Source organism: Gorilla gorilla, chromosome 11 (genome assembly GCF_029281585.2).
Source record: "Gorilla gorilla gorilla isolate KB3781 chromosome 11, NHGRI_mGorGor1-v2.1_pri, whole genome shotgun sequence".
Taxonomy (NCBI): Eukaryota; Metazoa; Chordata; class Mammalia; order Primates; family Hominidae; genus Gorilla; species Gorilla gorilla.
In genome coordinates this window covers 84,643,619-84,662,527 of record NC_073235.2, presented here as the reverse complement: position 1 = coordinate 84,662,527, position 18,909 = coordinate 84,643,619, and the positions used below count along the sequence as shown (strand labels likewise).

Below are 18,909 nucleotides of genomic sequence, written 5' to 3'. Positions count from 1 at the left end.
GCTTCTCCAACCCAAGTCTATATTAACGTGCTTTTCTTCCTCCAGGGAGATAAAGAAGCTGAATTAGGGCTTCCATTTTCCCCACTTTGTGATCGGAAGTCAACCATGGTGGCCCAGTCACAAATAGGTAATTCTGATGATTTGTGGTGGTGGAAAGTGAGTGTGTGTTTGTCAGTTTTCAAATGGGTAAACGATGTTGTTCAAAGGGGTAACTTCCATGAAAACCTCACTCCATATTCATGATATATTTGATTTTTAAATGGATCTATGTGGTGCTGAATAAGACTTATTGAATCATTTTCACAAAATGAATTCAATAAAGCAACATTATTAATGTAATTGTTATCATGGTTGTAATCCTTTTACAAAATATAAAATTTTCTTGTGTGGGAGACCATTTTATGTTGTTTTGTTGCTGATTATTGTTTTCTGTAATTTAATTCTTTAGATATATAGGTCAACTCAGTGAAAATGTTAGTGCACTTGTTCTATCACGAAGTTTCCATGGCATGCTTAATATAGTAGTGCACATTTCATTTGGAAAAATATTCTCTCATGATGTGAATAGATTAACCAACAACAGGAAATTTGCAAAATGATAATGCTCCCAACCACATTCATTCTTATCATCTGTATTTGTGTTGGGGACTTCAAGTCCAGTCCATTATTAAAACATGTGTTGCATGGCTCAAATACTTGTAATAATTATTCCCTAAGCCAGCATTTTTGTTACTGAACAATATGACCAATAAACACAAGGATCACTTCTTAGCTGTGTAGTTATGCTCCGGCACCACCCATCACAAAGCACTGGGGAAAGCTGCCTGCTCTGACCTTTTCCCCTTCCCATCCAAGTTTCAACAGCTGTTTTTCTAGAGACCATAACACAGGTGCCTATCCCTGCTTAGTAAGTGTAAATGTGGCAGGCTAAGGACCTGATGTGGCAAGCTAAGAATGGAAGTTTCTGAGGCTTGTTGCTGTAATGCACATTGCTGCCATGTTAGTAGAGGTGATGCCCCAATTGACAGTCTACACATCTCAGGTATTTAAGAACATAGAACTGGCCGGGTGCAGTGGCTTATGCCTGTAATTCCAGCACTTTGGGAGGCCGAGGCAGGCGGATCTCGGGTCAGGAGATCGAGACCATCTTGGCTAACACGGTGAAACCCGTCTCTACTAAAAAATACAAAAAATTAGCCGGGCGTGGTGGCATGCACCTGTAATCCCAGCTACTTGGGAGGCCGAGGCATGAGAATCACTTGAACCCAGGAGGCAGAGGTTGCAGTGAGCCGAGATTGCACCACTGCACTCCAGCCTGGGCAACAGAGTGAGACTCCATCTCAAAAAAAAAAAAAAAAAAAAAAAAGAACAAAAAAAGAACATAGAACTTAAAATAGTACCCTAGGTGGTCAAGTAACACTGATTTAACTTGAAGGCATCCATTAAAACTACTGAAGTTTTATTAAATTAAAAATGTGCCTTATTATATACTATAAGTAATCCAGTTACTTGAAATGTGAATTACTTTTATCCAAGCATCTGATGGACAATCTTTAAATGTGCATACTTTACAGGACATTATCACTTAAAAAGCCTCCCTTCAGCTATTCTCCTATATTCAGGTGGTAGTCCATTGCTCTCAGAAGTGTTTCCAACAACAATTCTTGACTTGAGGCACCCCCACAGCAGTCCTGGGATCTGGGATATTGCCATGTACACAGACCTTAGAATAGGTTCCATCTGCCTAAACATGGGATGGAAAATGCTCCCAGAGGACAATGCCCTTTTCTCTGTGTGTCATTTTCTATCTTGATGAGTACTTTAAATTTAAAAGTCTTCATTCAGTACTGACATCTCAAAGTGGTGGGATTAATGCTGTCTCCCAGAGATGTTACTTTTCTCTTCACTGATTTGACAGAACACACACACATGCTGTGAACTAACACTTTACATCCAGAGAATAATAAACAGCAATTTGAAATATTAACACACTGGCAGAAAGCTCTGACTGATATAGTAAGAAACAAAAAGTAATTGTCTTCCTGTTACCTGAGAAAAACCTTCAATTATTTAATTTCTTTGGAGCTTAGATATGATTTCTTGTTAGTAAAGAATAAAATCCAAAATGCACATGATGTGCTTTCAAAAAAGATAATGATCCCTGGTGTTGAGAGAGGAAACTATAGTCACTCTCATTGGATCTAAATGTATTGTTAGCAATCGTATATTATATAAGGCTGAATAGTAAATAGAAAAGCCAATATACTTGAGTTAGCAAGCTTAAATTGTGTCACTTCCATGGCTTCAAGTATTATTTTATAGAGCAGTTAAACCATCTCTAAAGACTGTTATTAGATTAAAACAATACAAAGGGTAAGCAGAACCAATATTTCAGTTGATTCTCGCTATCCCAGGATTGTCAGAGGCTCTTCATTATTTCTGATTTCAGAATTCAGGAAATTGTAACACTTGAATTTATCTCTCTCTCTTCTCATTTTGGCTTTTGTAGGTTTCATCGATTTCATAGTAGAGCCAACATTTTCTCTTCTGACAGACTCAACAGAGAAAATTGTTATTCCTCTTATAGAGGAAGCCTCAAAAGCCGAAACTTCTTCCTATGTGGCAAGCAGGTATGATATTTTCTTTTTTGCATTATTTTTCATCTTTGTGGTGTTTAGTAACCCTTTCCTTAATGATTATATTTCTCAGATCTAGGCAGAGAATTCTCACAAGAATTATTAGAGAGTATTGCCACCTAGTGGCTTTATATTATATTGCATCTGCCTTTGACAACTGAAGTTTAACACACAAAATATGAAATACTAAGTAAGGTGTGTACTAAGGAGAATCCAGTGTAGGCAGGGAGAGAAAGGAGGTGAGCAGCTGCCACGTGCTCAGAACTGGGACTGAGCATCTACTATCCTGCTTTTCTAGTCGGTTTTGTAAAGTTTTTCAGGTTTTCCTTGTTCACCCCATATCCTGATGGTGTTTTTTGGTTTCTTTGGTTGTTACTGTTAGCTCAACCACCATTGTGGGGTTACACATTGCTGATGCACTAAGACGATCAAATACAAAAGGCTCCATGAGTGATGGGTCCTATTCCCCAGACTACTCCCTTGCAGCAGTGGACCTGAAGAGTTTCAAGAACAACCTGGTGGACATCATTCAGCAGAACAAAGAGAGGTGGAAAGAGTTAGCTGCACAAGGTAGTGTTGTTTATGAGGCCTTACTGCCATCTCTCTCTGTCTTCACTTCTCCTCTAAGAGTTTGGATTACTTCTTCTAGATTTCTTCTTCTATAGAATATGTAAGCCCTTGATGGTATTGGGAATTTGGCTACTCTTTGATCATTCATGAGAAAGTTGGCTCATTTATTAGATAAAAAGAGGTTCTGGTTTGTTTGTGCCACATGGGCTGCAGATCTGTGTGTCAGTGGGTGGTGGCAAACTGGATACTGAAAGATGAGATAATGAAATGGTGACAAAACTTTGTGGTACCATATAAACTCCTGTGCTTTCGTAGAGGTGCTTTCCAGCCTGGATTTTACTTGGTAAGTGGCTTTTGTGTTGCATTAAGTGTGTTATCACTTCATGTCAGAGACTTGGGTGTGTTTTTTTTCTGTTTCACTAAGTTGCTTTTTTGACTCAGAATTTAGACAGTAATTGGGGAAATCATTAGTAATCAACCACCACAGCAATCGCGTGGGAAGGTAGCTATAGTTATTTCTGACATATTAGCTGCTTCAAATTAATTAGTCCATTTAGTAGGTTTGTGAGTTGGTATTCAAACAGTTATTATCTTTCGTGCAGGAATTGGCTTTCATATCCAGATCTGGCCCCTGCCTGTTCTCACACTCATTCCCACAGCTCTGTCTCCCTTATACACTACACTCCCTGCACAATGGCCTCTTGGAAGTTTCTTAAAATACTCCAGGGTCTTTGTAGTTATTTTTTCAGCCAGAAATTTTTTTCCTTGTGCTTTTTGCAGCTTTAATATACTCAGGAATAAACTTATTTTTCTTAAAATGGATAATATAAGATCAAAATAGGGTGTTAAATCATATTTATAGTCAGAAAGACACAATATTGAAAAGTTTTCAATTATCCCAAAAGTCAACCATAAATATAACATGTTTCCGGTGAAAATTCCAATACATTTTTCACGGAATTTAAGAAATTGATCCTAAAATCTATATGGTATTGCAAATACCTAAGAATAGTCAAGACACTCCTGAAGGATAATAAAGCAGGAGCACTTGCCATATATCGAAATTTACTCTTATACTGAAGTAATAAAGTTAGTGTGGCTGTGATACAGAGATAATAAGATGGGCCTTGGGAATAGACCAGAGAGCCAAAAACAGCACATTAATTCCTGCAGAACTTGACAGATGGCAGACACACACATTTGTATATGCAATCTTTTGTATGTTCTCACATATTTACCCTTATGATATTCTTCATTTCTTCTTGTGTGTCAGTGCTACTATTTGGTATCATTTCTCTTCACACTGGAGTACTTCCTCAAGTATTTTCTTATAACACAGTTATACTGACAAACAATTAGATTTTCTTTATCTGGGAATGTCTGTATCTTACTTTTATTTATGAATAATTTTACTTGATTTAGAATTCTTGAATGATTTTTTTTATTTTAGCACTTTTAATGTGTAATTCTATTGCCTCTGGCTTCCATAGTTTCTGATAGTGTTGGCCAAAAATAAATTGTATTGTTGCTTCCTTGTATGTACTGAGTCTTATCTTTTTCTTTCTGTTTTCTAGACTTTATTTTGACTTTCAGCAATTTGATGATGATATATCTAGGTCTTTTTTTTTCAGTATTCTACTTAGTGTTCACTGAGCTTCTTAAATCCACAAATTAATAATTTGCTTCAAATTTAGAAAGCTTTCTGTCATTTTGTTCAATATTTTTCTTCTGCCTCTTTCTCTCTGTTCTCTCCTTCTGAGGATCCTGTTATGCATAACTTAGGATTCTGGAAATTGTCCTGGATGCTCTGGATCTCTGTCAGTTTCTTTAATTGTTCTTTCTTTCTTTCTTTCTTTCTTTCTTTCTTTCTTTCTTTCTTTCTCTTCCTTTCCTTCCTTCTTTCGTTCCTTCCTTCCTTCTTCATTCATTTTTGATTGGCTTCTTTCTAATGATTTATCTTCAAGTTTACTGTTTCTTTCTCTGCCACCTCAATCCTACTGTTGATTTCACTGAATTAACTTTTTATCTCAGCTACTTTTTTTCAATTTTATTATTTCCATTTGGTTATTTTTTATAATGTCTATTTCTCTGTTGATATTTTATATTTTCATTCATTGTTAGCATATTTTCCTTTAATTCTTCAAGATTATTTTCTTTAATTTTAAAAACATATTTAAAAAACTTGTCTTGAATTTTTTGAAATCAATTTTAAAACTGACTATAAATGGCCTTTCTATGGCTCTCTAATTTCTAGGGTTTTTCTGTTAAATCCTGCTGGTTTACCCTTTACCCCAACTTGGACCCCAACCCTAGGCTGACAAAGCTTGGGGCTCTCCTCATCTAGTCTAAGTGGATTCACCATTTTATATTCAAGTAACCAGAATTATTTGCTGCCTTCCCATTCCAAGTTGATTCTACCACATCCAGCAGGAAATTTGGCTTTTGCTTCCATTCCCAGGTCAGAGTTGGAGAGGAAGATGGAGGAGTGGGAGTAACTTCAGGCAAGAAGGTCACAGGTTCCTGCTGTTTTTACCTGAATGTCCAACAATTTTTTAAGAATAAATGTTTCTCAAATTATTATGTCCCTTTGGTTGATTTCCAGAGTCATTGAATAGTCGTTTTTATTAATGCTGTCCAGTTTTACACTTGTTTTTTCAAGAAGAGAAAAAACTCGACTTCTTTACATCACTATAGCAGGAAGTATTCCTCTTCACCATAGGTTTTAAGAGAATTAAATGAGTTTATTAATATAATTTGCTTAGAAGTGTCTAGAGTACTAAGTGCTATATGAGTTAGCTGTTATTACTATAACTATTATTTATTATGTTTCTGTCATGTGTTCTAGAAATAAGGGTTATAGGGCTACTATATAGAAACGAGGGGTGTCCCTAATGCTGAATTCTAAATCCAGCAAAACTATTCAGAAATAAAGAAAAATAAAGACATTACCAGATTAAGAAAATCTAATTACTATGGAAATTGGGGATAATTTCTATGTAGTAAACTGGTAAGGAAAGCCTTCACTGAGGAAGAAATAATTTGAATAAATACACAATGGAGGTTAGAAAGAGAATGATGGAGAGGTCTGGGAGGGTGGGTGGTAACAAATTTTTAAAACGGATTGGCTACCACATTATCTAGGAGGCCGAGCTTGCCTGACATGCCAGAAACAATAAGAAGGGCAGTGAAGCAGGAAGAAATTGGACAAGTGGGAATAATGTAGGCAATGTGATGGGTGGGGAATGTGGTGCCTGACCTTTGGTTTTGGCCCGAGAAAGACAGGAAACCAAATGTAGAGTTTTGAGAAAAAATGTTGATTGATCTGAACTGAGGTTTCAAAAGGATTACTCTGCTACAGAATGGAAAATGTTCTTTTGTTTGGGTAGTAAAAATAGAAACAAGGAGATCAGAAGGAAGGCTGTTGTTCATAACCCAGGAGACACTTGGGAGCTTAGACCAGGTAGTAATGGTTGAGAGGGTGTATAATTTCTGGATATGTAAAGATTGTGGCAGTATGTGTGAGTAGAAGGAGGGTAAGTAAAAAGAGATTGGATTCTGGATATACAGATATTTTGAAAGCTGAACTGACAGGATTTGTTACCAGATTAGATGTAGGAAACAAAGTGAAGAGAAGAATCAAAAATGATGCCAGGCTTTTTGGTTTTCTTACACATTATTTGTATATAGGTAAAATTATATAATCATTTCATGGAACAATTTGGCATTCTGTAGGAAATTTAAAGATGCATGTGCCATACTTCTCAACAATTTTGCTTCTGTATTTTTACCCCAGAGAGACTTTTGTGCATATGCATCAAAGACATGTCTAAAATATTCACAGCAGCATTGTTCATGACTGCAAAATAAAGTGGAAAAAACAGTAAAATTGATTTATATACTGTAGTATGTACATATTATGGAACAGTATAAAACTATTAAAATTTAACTAATCACCACAGGAATGAAGGACACAGTGTTGCACAAAATAAGCAAACTGCTGGGCTTTAGTAGGCGGTTTTCCCCTGACAGTGTGAAGGAGACTGACAGGTTTGGACTAAGCAAAATTCACCACAACACAGCAAAGCGGCTGTGCCCAGACTGCTTCTCTAGATTCCTCCTCACTGGGCAGGGCATCTCTGCAGGAAATCCAGCAGCTCCAGTCAGGGGCTTACAGACAGGACTCTCAACTCCCTGGGACAGAGCACCTGAAGGGAGAGGCAGCTGCAGTTGCAGGTTCAGCGGATTTAATCTTTCCTGTCTGCCGGCTCTGAAGAGAGCAGCTGACCCTAACAAGGGGGACTCTCCCAGCAGAGTGCACCAGTTCTGCTAAGGGACAGACTGCCTCCTCAAGCAGGTTCCTGACCTTGCGCCTCTTGACTGGGAGAGACCTCCCAACAGGGGTCAATAGACACCTCATACAGGAGAGCTGAAGCTTCCAGAGGAAGGAGTAGACAGCAATCTTTGATGTTCTGCAAACTCCATTGGTGAAACCTAGGTGACAGGGTCTGGAGTGGACCCCCATCAAACTGCAGCAGACCTGCAGAAGATGGGTCTAACTGTTAGAAGAAAAAGTAACAAACAGAAAGCAACAACAACAAAAGCATCAACAAAAAAGACCTCCTACAAAACCTCATCCAAAGGTCATCAGCTTCAAAGATCAAAGGTAGATAAATCCATGAAGATGAGGAAGAAACAGTGCAAAAACGCTGAAAATTCCAAAAGCCAGAATGCCTCTTCTCCTCCAAATGATTGTAACACCTCTCCAGGAAGGACACAGGACTGGACAGAGAATGAGATGGATTAATTGACAGAAGTAGGCTTCAGAAGGTGGGTAATAACAAACTCTGCTGAGCTAAAGGAGCATGTTCTAACCCAATGCAAAGAAGCTAAGAACCTTGATAAAAGGTTACAGGAGCTGCTAACTAGAATAACCAGTTTAGAGAGGAACATAAATGACCTGATGGAGATGAAAAACACAGCACAAGAACTTTGTGAAGCATACACAAGTATCAATAGCTGAATAAATCAAGCAGAAGAAAGGATATCAGAATTTGAAGACCATCTTGCTGAAATAAGGCATGCAGAAAAGATTAGAGAAAAAATAATGAAAAGCAATGAACAAAACCTCCAAGAAATGTGGGACTATGTGAAGATACTGAAGCTACGATTGATTGGAGTACCTGAAAGAGACTGGGAGAATGGAATCAAGTTGGAAAACACACTTCAGGATATTATCCAGGAGAACTTCCCCAACCTAGCAAGACAGGCCAACATTCAAATTCAGGAAATACAGAGAACACCACTAAGATACTCCATGAGAAGATCAATGCCAGGACACGTAATTTTCAGATTCTCCAAGGTTGAAACAAAGGAAAAAATGTTTAAGGGCAGCCAGAGAAAAAGGTCAGGTCACCTACAAAGGGAAGCTCATCAGACTAACAGCAGATCTCTCAGCAGAAACCCTACAAGCTAGAAGAGAGTGAGGGCAATATACAATATTCAATATTCAACATTCTTAAAGATAAGAATTTTTCAACCCAAAATTTCATATTATTAGAAATAAGTAGAATTTTACTTCCTAGATTGGGCACTAGACACACAAAAGTTCATTTTATCATTATGATTATGATTATGTCTAACATGTGCTTTATATATGCATCTATAATTCATTTATATACACGAAATATTGCATAAAAATGAAACAATGATAAGCTATTAAAATACATCTACTAACATAGTGATCAATTTTAAAGTCACTGAGTATCAGATATTGCCATTTTAATTTTCTAGTACCTACCACTTCTAGTCTTATACGCTGAAGATGAAAGTTTCTTTATTACAATTGCATTGAAATTAAAATAAGCAGGTCATATGATGTTTAGAGCTTTGGAATATTAATTAAGCATCAGGGCTTTGAAGAGAATTCCAGATGTTTGCTCATCATCATATTAACCCTTAAGCTCTATTTCACAGATATCGCAAAAACATCTCCCTAGTCCTAGAGCAGGGAGAGATTGTTGACCTATTATGCTTCATTTTTATTATCTACTTCACCCCCTTAAAAATAAGGTTCATTAAAATAAGGATGTTTGTTTCCATCGCTGATGTATCCCAAGCTCTTTGAACAGAGACTGGCACAAAGTAGAAATTCAAATGATCATCTGCAGTAGGCAGGGAAGAAAGAGAGAGACAGAGTGCAAGAGGGAGGACAAGAGAGGAGGGGGTAGAGAAAGGAGGAGAAGGGAAGAAGGAAGGAGAGAGGTAGAAAACCTACCATCTAGGCCCCAAAATATGAAATATATGATCTTGCCGTGCCCTTGGAATTCTCTCTATGCCTTCTCTAATCATTTATTTCCTTCTCTCCCACCCATGAGCTAATTATTGTTTTGAATTTTGTGATAATCATTCTTTTCTTAAGCTGTTATCCCTCTTTGTATAATTTTAAACAATGTATAATTTAGTTTTGTCTGTTTTAAAACTAAACAGACATATATATGGAACTGTGCCATATATATTCCTTTATGAATTGCTTTCCACTCAACAAGATGCTTTTTAAAATTTATCCATGACAACACAAATGTTGTTCTGTTTCAGCAGTTTTCTGGATCTTGCAGAAAACATGAGACAGAAAAAAAAATCCAAATACTGTACAGATACTTTTTAAATATTAGTGTTTTGTTTAAGTCTGTACATATCATATCCTTAGGCCACAAATCAGGTGCATAAATAATATACCCTTCATTATTTCTCTGTGACCAAACATAGTTTCTAGCTATGTCCTCATGCTACCTGTTTGAAGAAAATATAAGCTTATCATTTAAGTGTTTTGACTGAATCAGAGTAAGCCTGGTCAATCCAGGGTTTCTGACCTCTCTTTCCTCCTTCTTTAGATGGCATTGCAGTCCCTGGGGACTAACGTTGTGGTATCAATGGATTTCAGATGAGCATCAGGTCCTTGCTTGACCTCTGGCCTCTCTCTCATCTTTCCAGACAGACAGCCCCCATTGGTTTTTGGCTTGTATCACCTTCTGACTCTGACCCCTTGCTTCCCCACGGCAGGCCCCCACATCTTTGCTTTTCACAGCTTGCTTGCTCTCTTTTCTTCTCCTTCTCATTGTACTTCTCAGGGCTTAAGGACAGGCTGGTCTTCACATCAGAGTCACTGGGGTTGACTGAATACTGCAGGCGCTCTCTCAGGCTCTCCTGTCCTGACATTCTACACAGCCACCCCTCCTCTATTCCTTGCACGCTGAGAACACCCACCTTGTTCAGAATGCTGGATAAGGGAACATGACAAAGATCTTCTCTAACCCCTGGATCCCTGACTTTTTCTCAGAATTCTTTCTTGTTTTTCCCTCGGAAATAACTCAAAATACACAGGGATGGCCAAACTCAGAGAGCAGGTCCCGTCTCAGACTATAATTGTCTAAGTCTCTTGAATCTTCCAACTCTTTTCTCCCTTACACCTTACTTTTGGTTTCATAGGGGGTGAAAAATATGTCACTGGAAGGGTAAGGAGTTAAACTTTTCCCTCCTCCAATTTGAATGGCACCTTCATACCCCTTTTTGCTTCTCTTAGGGAAAACCTAGATCCATGTCCAGGGAGTGAGAAACCTGGATCTCCTCTGGAAGTATGGGTGGGAAGGTAGAACTTGATTAAGTATTTTCCAAAAACCTTTTAGCCATGCATGGATGTGGCTTTTGAATTTGAAGACAAAGGATAGATGCCTTTGTTTCTGGGGTAGCTTAGTAACATCCCCTGTGTCTCCTTGTCTAAATAGGCATGAGCCTGTGATAACAAACAAGTAGAAACAAAACCAGATCAGCTAATGATTCACTGTATCAGCTCATTGAGACACACAAAATAAGCTTTTGTAGTTGTTTTAAAAAAGAAATGAAAAACAATGTGTGATTACTAAATTAAGTGTATTTAAAATACTATTATTCAAAGAACATTTATCAAGTATGTTTCATCACTTTACAGAAAAAAAAAGATTAGAAGCTTATTTTTTTCTTTGAATTTAAGTGATTTAATGTGATGGAACTGAATCATGTGATACAAATTAAATCCATAATTTTATATCCATTGAGGTGTTTCAGTATGGTTAGTAATGTCAAAGACATATTTCAGGAGGAAACTGAGCAACAAAAAAGACATTTTTTTATTATGGGGAAATCCGAATGAAAGAACAAAGCTGGAGGCATCATGCTACGTGACTTCAAATTATACTACAAGGCTACAGTAACCAAAATAGCATGGTACTGGTACCAAAACAGATACATAGACCAATGGAACAGAACAGAGGCCTCAGAAATAATGCCACACACCTACAACCGTCTGATCTTTGACAACCCTCACCAAAACAAGCAATAGGGAAAGGATTCCCTATTTAATAAATGGTGTTGGAGAATGCTACAAACACCTCTACACAAATAAACTAGAAAATCTAGAAGAAATGGATAAATTCCTTGACACATACACTCTCCCAAGACTAAACCAGGAAGACATTGAATCTCTGAATAGATCAATAACAGGATCTGAAATTGTGGCAATAATCAATAGCTTACCAACCAAAAAGAGTCCAGGACCAGATGGATTCACAGCCGAATTCTACCAGAGGTACAAGGAGAAACTGGTACCATTCCTTCCGAAACTATTCCAATCAATAGAAAAAGAGGGAATCCTCCCTAACTCATTTTATGAGGCCAGCATCATTCTGATACCAAAGCCAGGCAGAGACACAACAAAAAAAGAGAATTTTAGACCAATATCCTTGATGAACACTGATGCAAAAATCCTCAATAAAATACTGGCAAAACGAATCCAGCAGCACATCAAAAAGCTTATCTACCATGATCAAGTGGGCTTCATCCCTGGGATGCAAGGCTGGTTCAATATAGGCAAATCAATAAATGTAATCCAGCATATAAACAAAGCCAAAGACAAAAACCACATGATTATCTCAATAGATGCAGAAAAAGCCTTAGACAAAATTAAACAACCCTTCATGCTAAAAACTCTCAATAAATTAGGTATTGATGGGACGTATTTCAAAATAATAAGAGCTATCTATGACAAACCCACAGCCAATATCATACTGAATGGGCAAAAACTGGAAGCATTCCCTTTGAAAACTGGCACAAGACAGGGATGCCCTCTCTCACCACTCCTATTCAACATAGTGTTGGAAGTTCTGGCCAGGGCAATTAGGCAGGAGAAGGAAATAAAGGGTATTCAATTAGGAAAAGAGGAAATCAAATTGTCCCTGTTTGCAGACGACATGATTGTATATCTAGAAAACCCCATTGTCTCAGCCCAAAATCTCCTTAAGCTGATAAGCAACTTCAGCAAAGTCTCAGGATACAAAATCAATGTACAAAAATCACAAGCATTCTTATACACCAACAACAGACAAACAGAGAGCCAAATCATGAGTGAACTCCCATTCACAATTGCTTCAAAGAGAATAAAATACCTAGGAATCCAACTTACAAGGGATGTGAAGGACCTCTTCAAGGAGAACTACAAACCACTGCTCAAGGAAATAAAAGAGGATACAAAGAAATGGAAGAACATTCCATGCTCATGGGTAGGAAGAATCAATATCATGAAAATGGCCATACTGCCCAAGGTAATTTACAGATTCAATGCCATCCCCATCAAGCTACCAATGACTTTCTTCAGAGAATTGGAAAAAACTACTTTAAAGTTCGTATGGAACCAAAAAAGAGCCCGCATCGCCAAGTCAATCCTAAGCAAAAAGAACAAAGCTGGAGGCATCACACTACCTGACTTCCAACTATACTACAAGGCTACAGTAACCAAAACAGCATGGTACTGGTACCAAAACAGAGATATAGATCAATGGAACAGAACAGAGCCCTCAGAAATAATGCCGCATATCTACAACTATCTGATCTTTGAAAAACCTGAGAAAAACAAGCAATGGGGAAAGGATTCCCTATTTAATAAATGGTGCTGGGAAAACTGGCTAGCCATATGTAGAAAGCTGAAACTGGATCCCTTCCTTACACCTTATACAAAAATCAATTCAAGATGGATTAAAGACTTAAACGTTAGACCTAAAACCATAAAAACCCTAGAAGAAAACCTAGGCATTGCCATTCAGGACATAGGCATGGGCAAGGACTTCATGTGTAAAACACCAAAAGCAATGGCAACAAAAGACAAAGTTGACAAATGGGATCTAATTAAACTAAAGAGCTTCTGCACAGCAAAAGAAACTACCATTAGAGTGAACAGGCAACCTACAAAATGGGAGAAAATTTTCACAACCTACTCATCTGACAAAGGGCTAATATCCAGAATCTACAATGAACTCAAACAAATTTACAAGAAAAAAACAAAGAACCCCATCAAAAAGTGGGTGAAGGACATGAACAGACACTTCTCAAAAGAAGACATTTATGCAGCCAAAAAACACATGAAAAAATGCTCACCATCACTGGCCATCAGAGAAATGCAAATCAAAACCACAATGAGATACCATCTCACACCAGTTAGAATGGCAATCATTAAAAAGTCAGGAAACAATAGGTGCTGGAGAGGATGTGGAGAAATAGGAACACTTTTACACTGTTGGTGGGACTGTAAACTAGTTCAACCATTGTGGAAGTCAGTGTGGCGATTCCTCAGGGATCTAGAACTAGAAATACCATTTGACCCAGCCATCCCATTACTGGGTATATACCCAAAGGACTATAAATCATGCTGCTATAAAGACACATGCACACGTATGTTTATTGCGGCACTATTCACAATAGCAAAGACTTGGAACCAACCCAAATGTCCAAAAATGATAGACTGGATTAAGAAAATGTGGCACATATACACCATGGAATACTATGCAGCCATAAAAAAGGATGAGTTCATGTCCTTTGTAGGGACATGGATGAAATTGGAAAGCATCATTCTCAGTAAACTATCGCAAGAACAAAAAACCAAACACCACATATTCTCACTCATAGGTGGGAATTGAACAATGAGAACACATGGACACAGGAAGGGGAACATCACACTCTGGGGACTGTTGTGGGGTGGGGGGAGGTGGGAGGGATAGCATTGGGAGATATACCTAATGCTAGATGACCAGTTAGTGGGTGCAGCGCACCAGCATGGCACATGTATACATATGTAACTAACCTGCACAATGTCCACATGTACCCTAAAACTTAAAGTATAATAGTAAAAAAAAAGAAAAAAAAGATTCAGTGTTCCTGGCAAAAATAAATAAATAAATAAATAAATAAATAAATAAATAAATAAATAAATAAATGATGTTGGGAAAACTGGCTAGCCATATGCAGAAAACTGAAACTGGACCCCTTCCTTACACTTTATACAAAACTAAAGAGCTTCTGCACAGCAAAGAAACTATCATCAAAAGAAACTATCATCAGACTGAACAGACAACCTACAGAATGGGAGAAAATTTTTGCACTCTATCCATCTGACAAAGGGTTAATATCCAGAATCTACAAAGAACTTAAACAAATTTACAAGAAAAAAACAAACAACCCCATCAAAAAGTGGGTGAAGGATATGAACAGACACTTCAAAGGATGACATTTATGTGGCCAACAAACATATGAAAAAATGCTCATCATCACTGGTCATTAGAGAAACACAAACCAAAACCACAATGAGACACCATTTCACACCAGTTAGAATGGTGATCATTAAAAAGTCAGGAAATAACAGATACTGGAGAGGATGTGGAGAAATAGGAATGCTTTTACACTGTTGGTGGGAGGGTAAATTAGTTCAACCATTGTGGAAGACAGTGTGGCAATTCCTTAAGGATCTAGAACTAGAAACACCATTTGACCCAGCATTCCCATTACTGGGTATGTACCCAAAGGATTATAAATCATTCTACTATAAATATACATACACACGTATGTTTATTGCAGCACTGTTCACAATAGCAAAGACTTGGAACCAACCCAAATGCTCATCAATGATAGACTGGATAAAGAAAATGTGGCATATATACACCATGGAATACTATGCAGCCATTAAAAAGGATGAGTTCATGTCCTTGGCAGGGACATGGATGAAGCTGGAAACCATCATTCTCAGCAAACTAACACAGGAACAGAAAACCAAATACAGCATGTTCTTACTTATAAGTGGGACTTGAATAATGAGAACACATGGACACAGGGAAGGGAACATCATACACCAGGGCCTGTCAGAGGGTGGGGGGCTAGGGGAGGAATAGCATTAGGAGAAATATCTAATGTAGATGACGGGTTGATGGGTGCAGCAAACCCCCACGGCACGTGTATACCTCTGTAACAAACCTACACATTCTGCACATGTATCCCAGAACTTAAAGTATAATAAAAATAAAATAAAATAAATAAAAAACAAATGAGATAACCTGTTCTGTTTTATGCAACGTGTAGGACAATCTTAAGGTGTTAATTGAATTATTTAAACTATTTCTTCCCAGAAAATACTTAAAGGATTATACAAGCCAGCTTAAAAACTTGAGGACTGTAACAGAGTAGGAATAGTGAATTTGCCCTTCTTTTTGTTCAGTGTGTAATGCAGAGAACTTTAAAAATAAATGCAAGAAACAGTTGTTTTACCCTCCCCTGATTGACTCTCAGAGTTTCTCTTGCTCCTTCTGAAAAGTATCACAGTTTGAATCAAGCCAAGTCTTCCTTTTGGTTTCAGAGCATGTGAAAAAGTTGTTATTGGAACAATAAATAAGTAATCAATCTGAGTACCACCTTTATATTCCTCCTTTGCTTCTCTGTGAAAAACCTAGGTCTGCGTCCATGGATGTCATCAGGAAATAAGGCTGAATGGCTTCAGGCTCCATTCCCAAGCTCTGATTCTGTGGACACTTAGAGAGGCTTTTTCAGTGAATATTTTCAAATCACCTTTAGGACTGCTAGATAACAAGCTGCTCAGGGAGAATGAATAGCAGTGTTAGCCTTGGCACCCCACCCCAACTAGTTACAGAGCAGTGACTCTCAAAGACCTACATTCCCCTGTGGTATTTATCTGTAGTTTTATCTCACGGGTCTCTGTGAGCTTTCTGAGCACATGTTTTTATTTGCCAGCAATGCCTATTAGTACTCACCAGTGGGCCTCACTCTTCCACATCTGTTGCTTAGAGAAAGTAAAAATTGATTTTTTGAAAGTAAGGAAAACATGTCAATGTTACTTTGTATTGAATTACTTTAAAAAGTTGTATTTATAAGGTATGTGTTCTTAAAATATTTGCTATTCCTTTCCACTATCTTTTTAATTCAATCAAAACCCTTCATGTAAAGCACAGTTCACTTTACATTATAACTTCTAAGTTCCCAGGACTGAATCCTAAGCAATTCTGAGAGAATATACATGTACATTTTAGATTTCAAAAGGGACAAATAATCAAACAGAGGAAAACAAAGTCTTTCAGAAATAAAAACTAGAGCTTGCTATCATTCTCTCTCTAATTATGGTTCAAAATGTAATTAGAAGTTTAAATGAGATCATGTTAGTAATTTTATATATTTTAAATTATTAGTAAATTAAATTATTATATTATATATTTCCTTTATTGTTCCTATTTCCAATTTAACCTCTTCAGCTTTGTCTTCAGATCATGTTCTACATCATGTTAGCAGTACAATAGAGCAGGAGTATGCATTTGATAGAGTGGAACTTTCAGAAGGTAAGAATCACGAAGTTCTAAGAAGTGATATTCAGAGTCACTTAACCCTAGAAGAGCTTAAATAATTGTTTGAATGGTGTGTGCTTGTGTGTTATCCATTCATTCACTCATTCCTTTATTACAAAGGTATAACTCAAAAGTTTTCAACCTGGGCAGCCTATCAGCATCATCTGGACTACTTGATTTTTTTAAAGTTCAACATGCCCTTTCTCCAGTTCACAGAGGAAGGTCTAGGTAGAACACTTTTGTGCATTTAAATCAGTGCAACAGGACATGTAGGGGAAGAGCAGGAAATACCAGCTCATGGTCAGGACAAGCCAAGTACAGATCTAAATCTGAGCCAGCTTCACCTTGGCAGGCTGAAGTCAGGAAACGGCAATGGGAACCTTTGCAGTTATATCCACCTAGGGATGGGATAGTTCCATTGTGTCTATCCCACATGATATCTAGATCTTGATTCATACTGTTGTACCCTGGAATGTTTGCTCTCTACTCCTGGGAAGATCAGTGGACAAGGTCATGACTGGTCCTGGAACTTAAGGTTACTCTTCACACAACTTGAAGTCTAGCTACGCCTATGTTTTCCTATCTCTCTACCTTTGGTTTTGTTCTTCCCTCCTCATAGAATGCTCTTCCTGGGCCTTCTCCTCCATTCTGCTTATTAAAATCCTACCTGTCTTCCAAGATTCAATTAAAATGCCATCTTCTCCAAGAAGCCTATCATTTAGTTTTATAAACATAGCTGTCTCTTTCATACTGTAGTGTAGTTAGACTGCTTATCATATTCTACCTTGCATTCTCAAAATGAGAAGTGAGAAATGCATTTGCAGGAGGCCTACCCAAATTAGAGTTCCAGTAAGAGTGGAGGTGGAGAGGACATTTAACTACACATGCCTTATCGAGGTTCTGGCATTCTGCTTTGGGTGTGTGCACCATTTCTCTATGCAATGAGAACCACTGTGTATTATGAGATATGATTGGAGTATGTTACAAATGTAAAAACTATGGATTTTGATAAAAGGTTGAGAACCACTAATTAAGTCATTACAAAAATATTTACAGAGACCACCTATGTACCAGTGCAAACAAATGCCTATCATCTTTTGTTCTTGAGAGCAGAACTCATGGGCTGTTCAGCATCAGATTTCTGGTGTCTCCTACTCAGGGCTAGGTAAGAGCTCTGTCAGTGTTGATTAGAAGAAAGTTTGCTCCACTTTGTGGAAGTCTGATATTAATGGTGAGTCCACATAAATGAAATAGTATTACCCACTATTTTGTAGTATGTTTTTGTTTGTTAGCTAAATGACCTTAAAAATCTGATAAATCACACAAGGGCAAACTAAATGTAAGGGTTGTTCCCCAAAAGTTTCTCCTCATGTTTTATGTCTGCATTTGCTATGTTTTCTGATACCTCAAACCTAGTCACTTGCCTAATTGTACTTTGCAATATGAGTAATGCATGCAAGAGTTCATGGGAGTTTTGTGGCTTCTGAAAACTCTGGGACAGGAAGTGTGGAAATTTGGGAAGTAGAGGTAATAATAGGGAATGGAGTATTGGGTTGGATGTTGCACTGTCGAACAGAGATGATGGGGCAGAGTAAGCTAAGTCTTTGGGTACAAGGTATGGAACAGCTCTCAGAGACAGTTCTCCCATTCTGGTGCCGCTCTCATCTAGTAGGAGTTTGATGTGTGACCAGAATTTGACTGGGTTCATGTGTAATGCTCACACCAAGGACAAACTCAAGACTTTGTTATATACCCCCAATAATTAGCCCCGCTCCAAGTACTGAAAGTGCTTCCAAATTATTGGAAGCTCTGTTGTCTTAACCTTACACCTTGAAGAACAGAAATCCCTTCTTTTGTTACCACTCATCTCCTCTCTCTCCAAAACCTATAGGCTTCTGTTCCTCTTGATTCCAGGTCTCTATCCATCTCTCTTCTCATTCTGCTTCTAAAATACACCCAATTTTTCAGAACAATTTAGTTCTGGTCAAAAGATTAATCAA

At 37.7% G+C, this 18,909-nt stretch overlaps 1 protein-coding gene across 26 annotated transcripts in view; it reads left to right on the top strand.

The window, feature by feature from the left end:
• The window catches only part of PDE1A (phosphodiesterase 1A), a 462,136-nt gene that overhangs the window by 414,316 nt on the left and 28,911 nt on the right, over positions 1-18,909 (top strand). For 7 of the 26 annotated variants that reach the window (XM_055380340.1, XM_055380339.2, XM_055380342.2 and 4 more), the window contains 5 exons: positions 46-127; positions 2,510-2,630; positions 3,019-3,206; positions 16,820-16,903; positions 17,966-18,074. In XM_055380340.1, the coding sequence (XP_055236315.1) occupies positions 46-127; positions 2,510-2,630; positions 3,019-3,206; positions 16,820-16,903; positions 17,966-18,074 (584 nt within the window). Of the gene's footprint in view, positions 1-45; positions 128-2,509; positions 2,631-3,018; positions 3,207-5,664; positions 5,784-16,819; positions 16,904-17,965; positions 18,141-18,909 lie in introns of those variants that run through there. The other 19 variants (XM_063695036.1, XM_019022627.4, XM_063695038.1 and 16 more) reach the window with 6 other exon arrangements.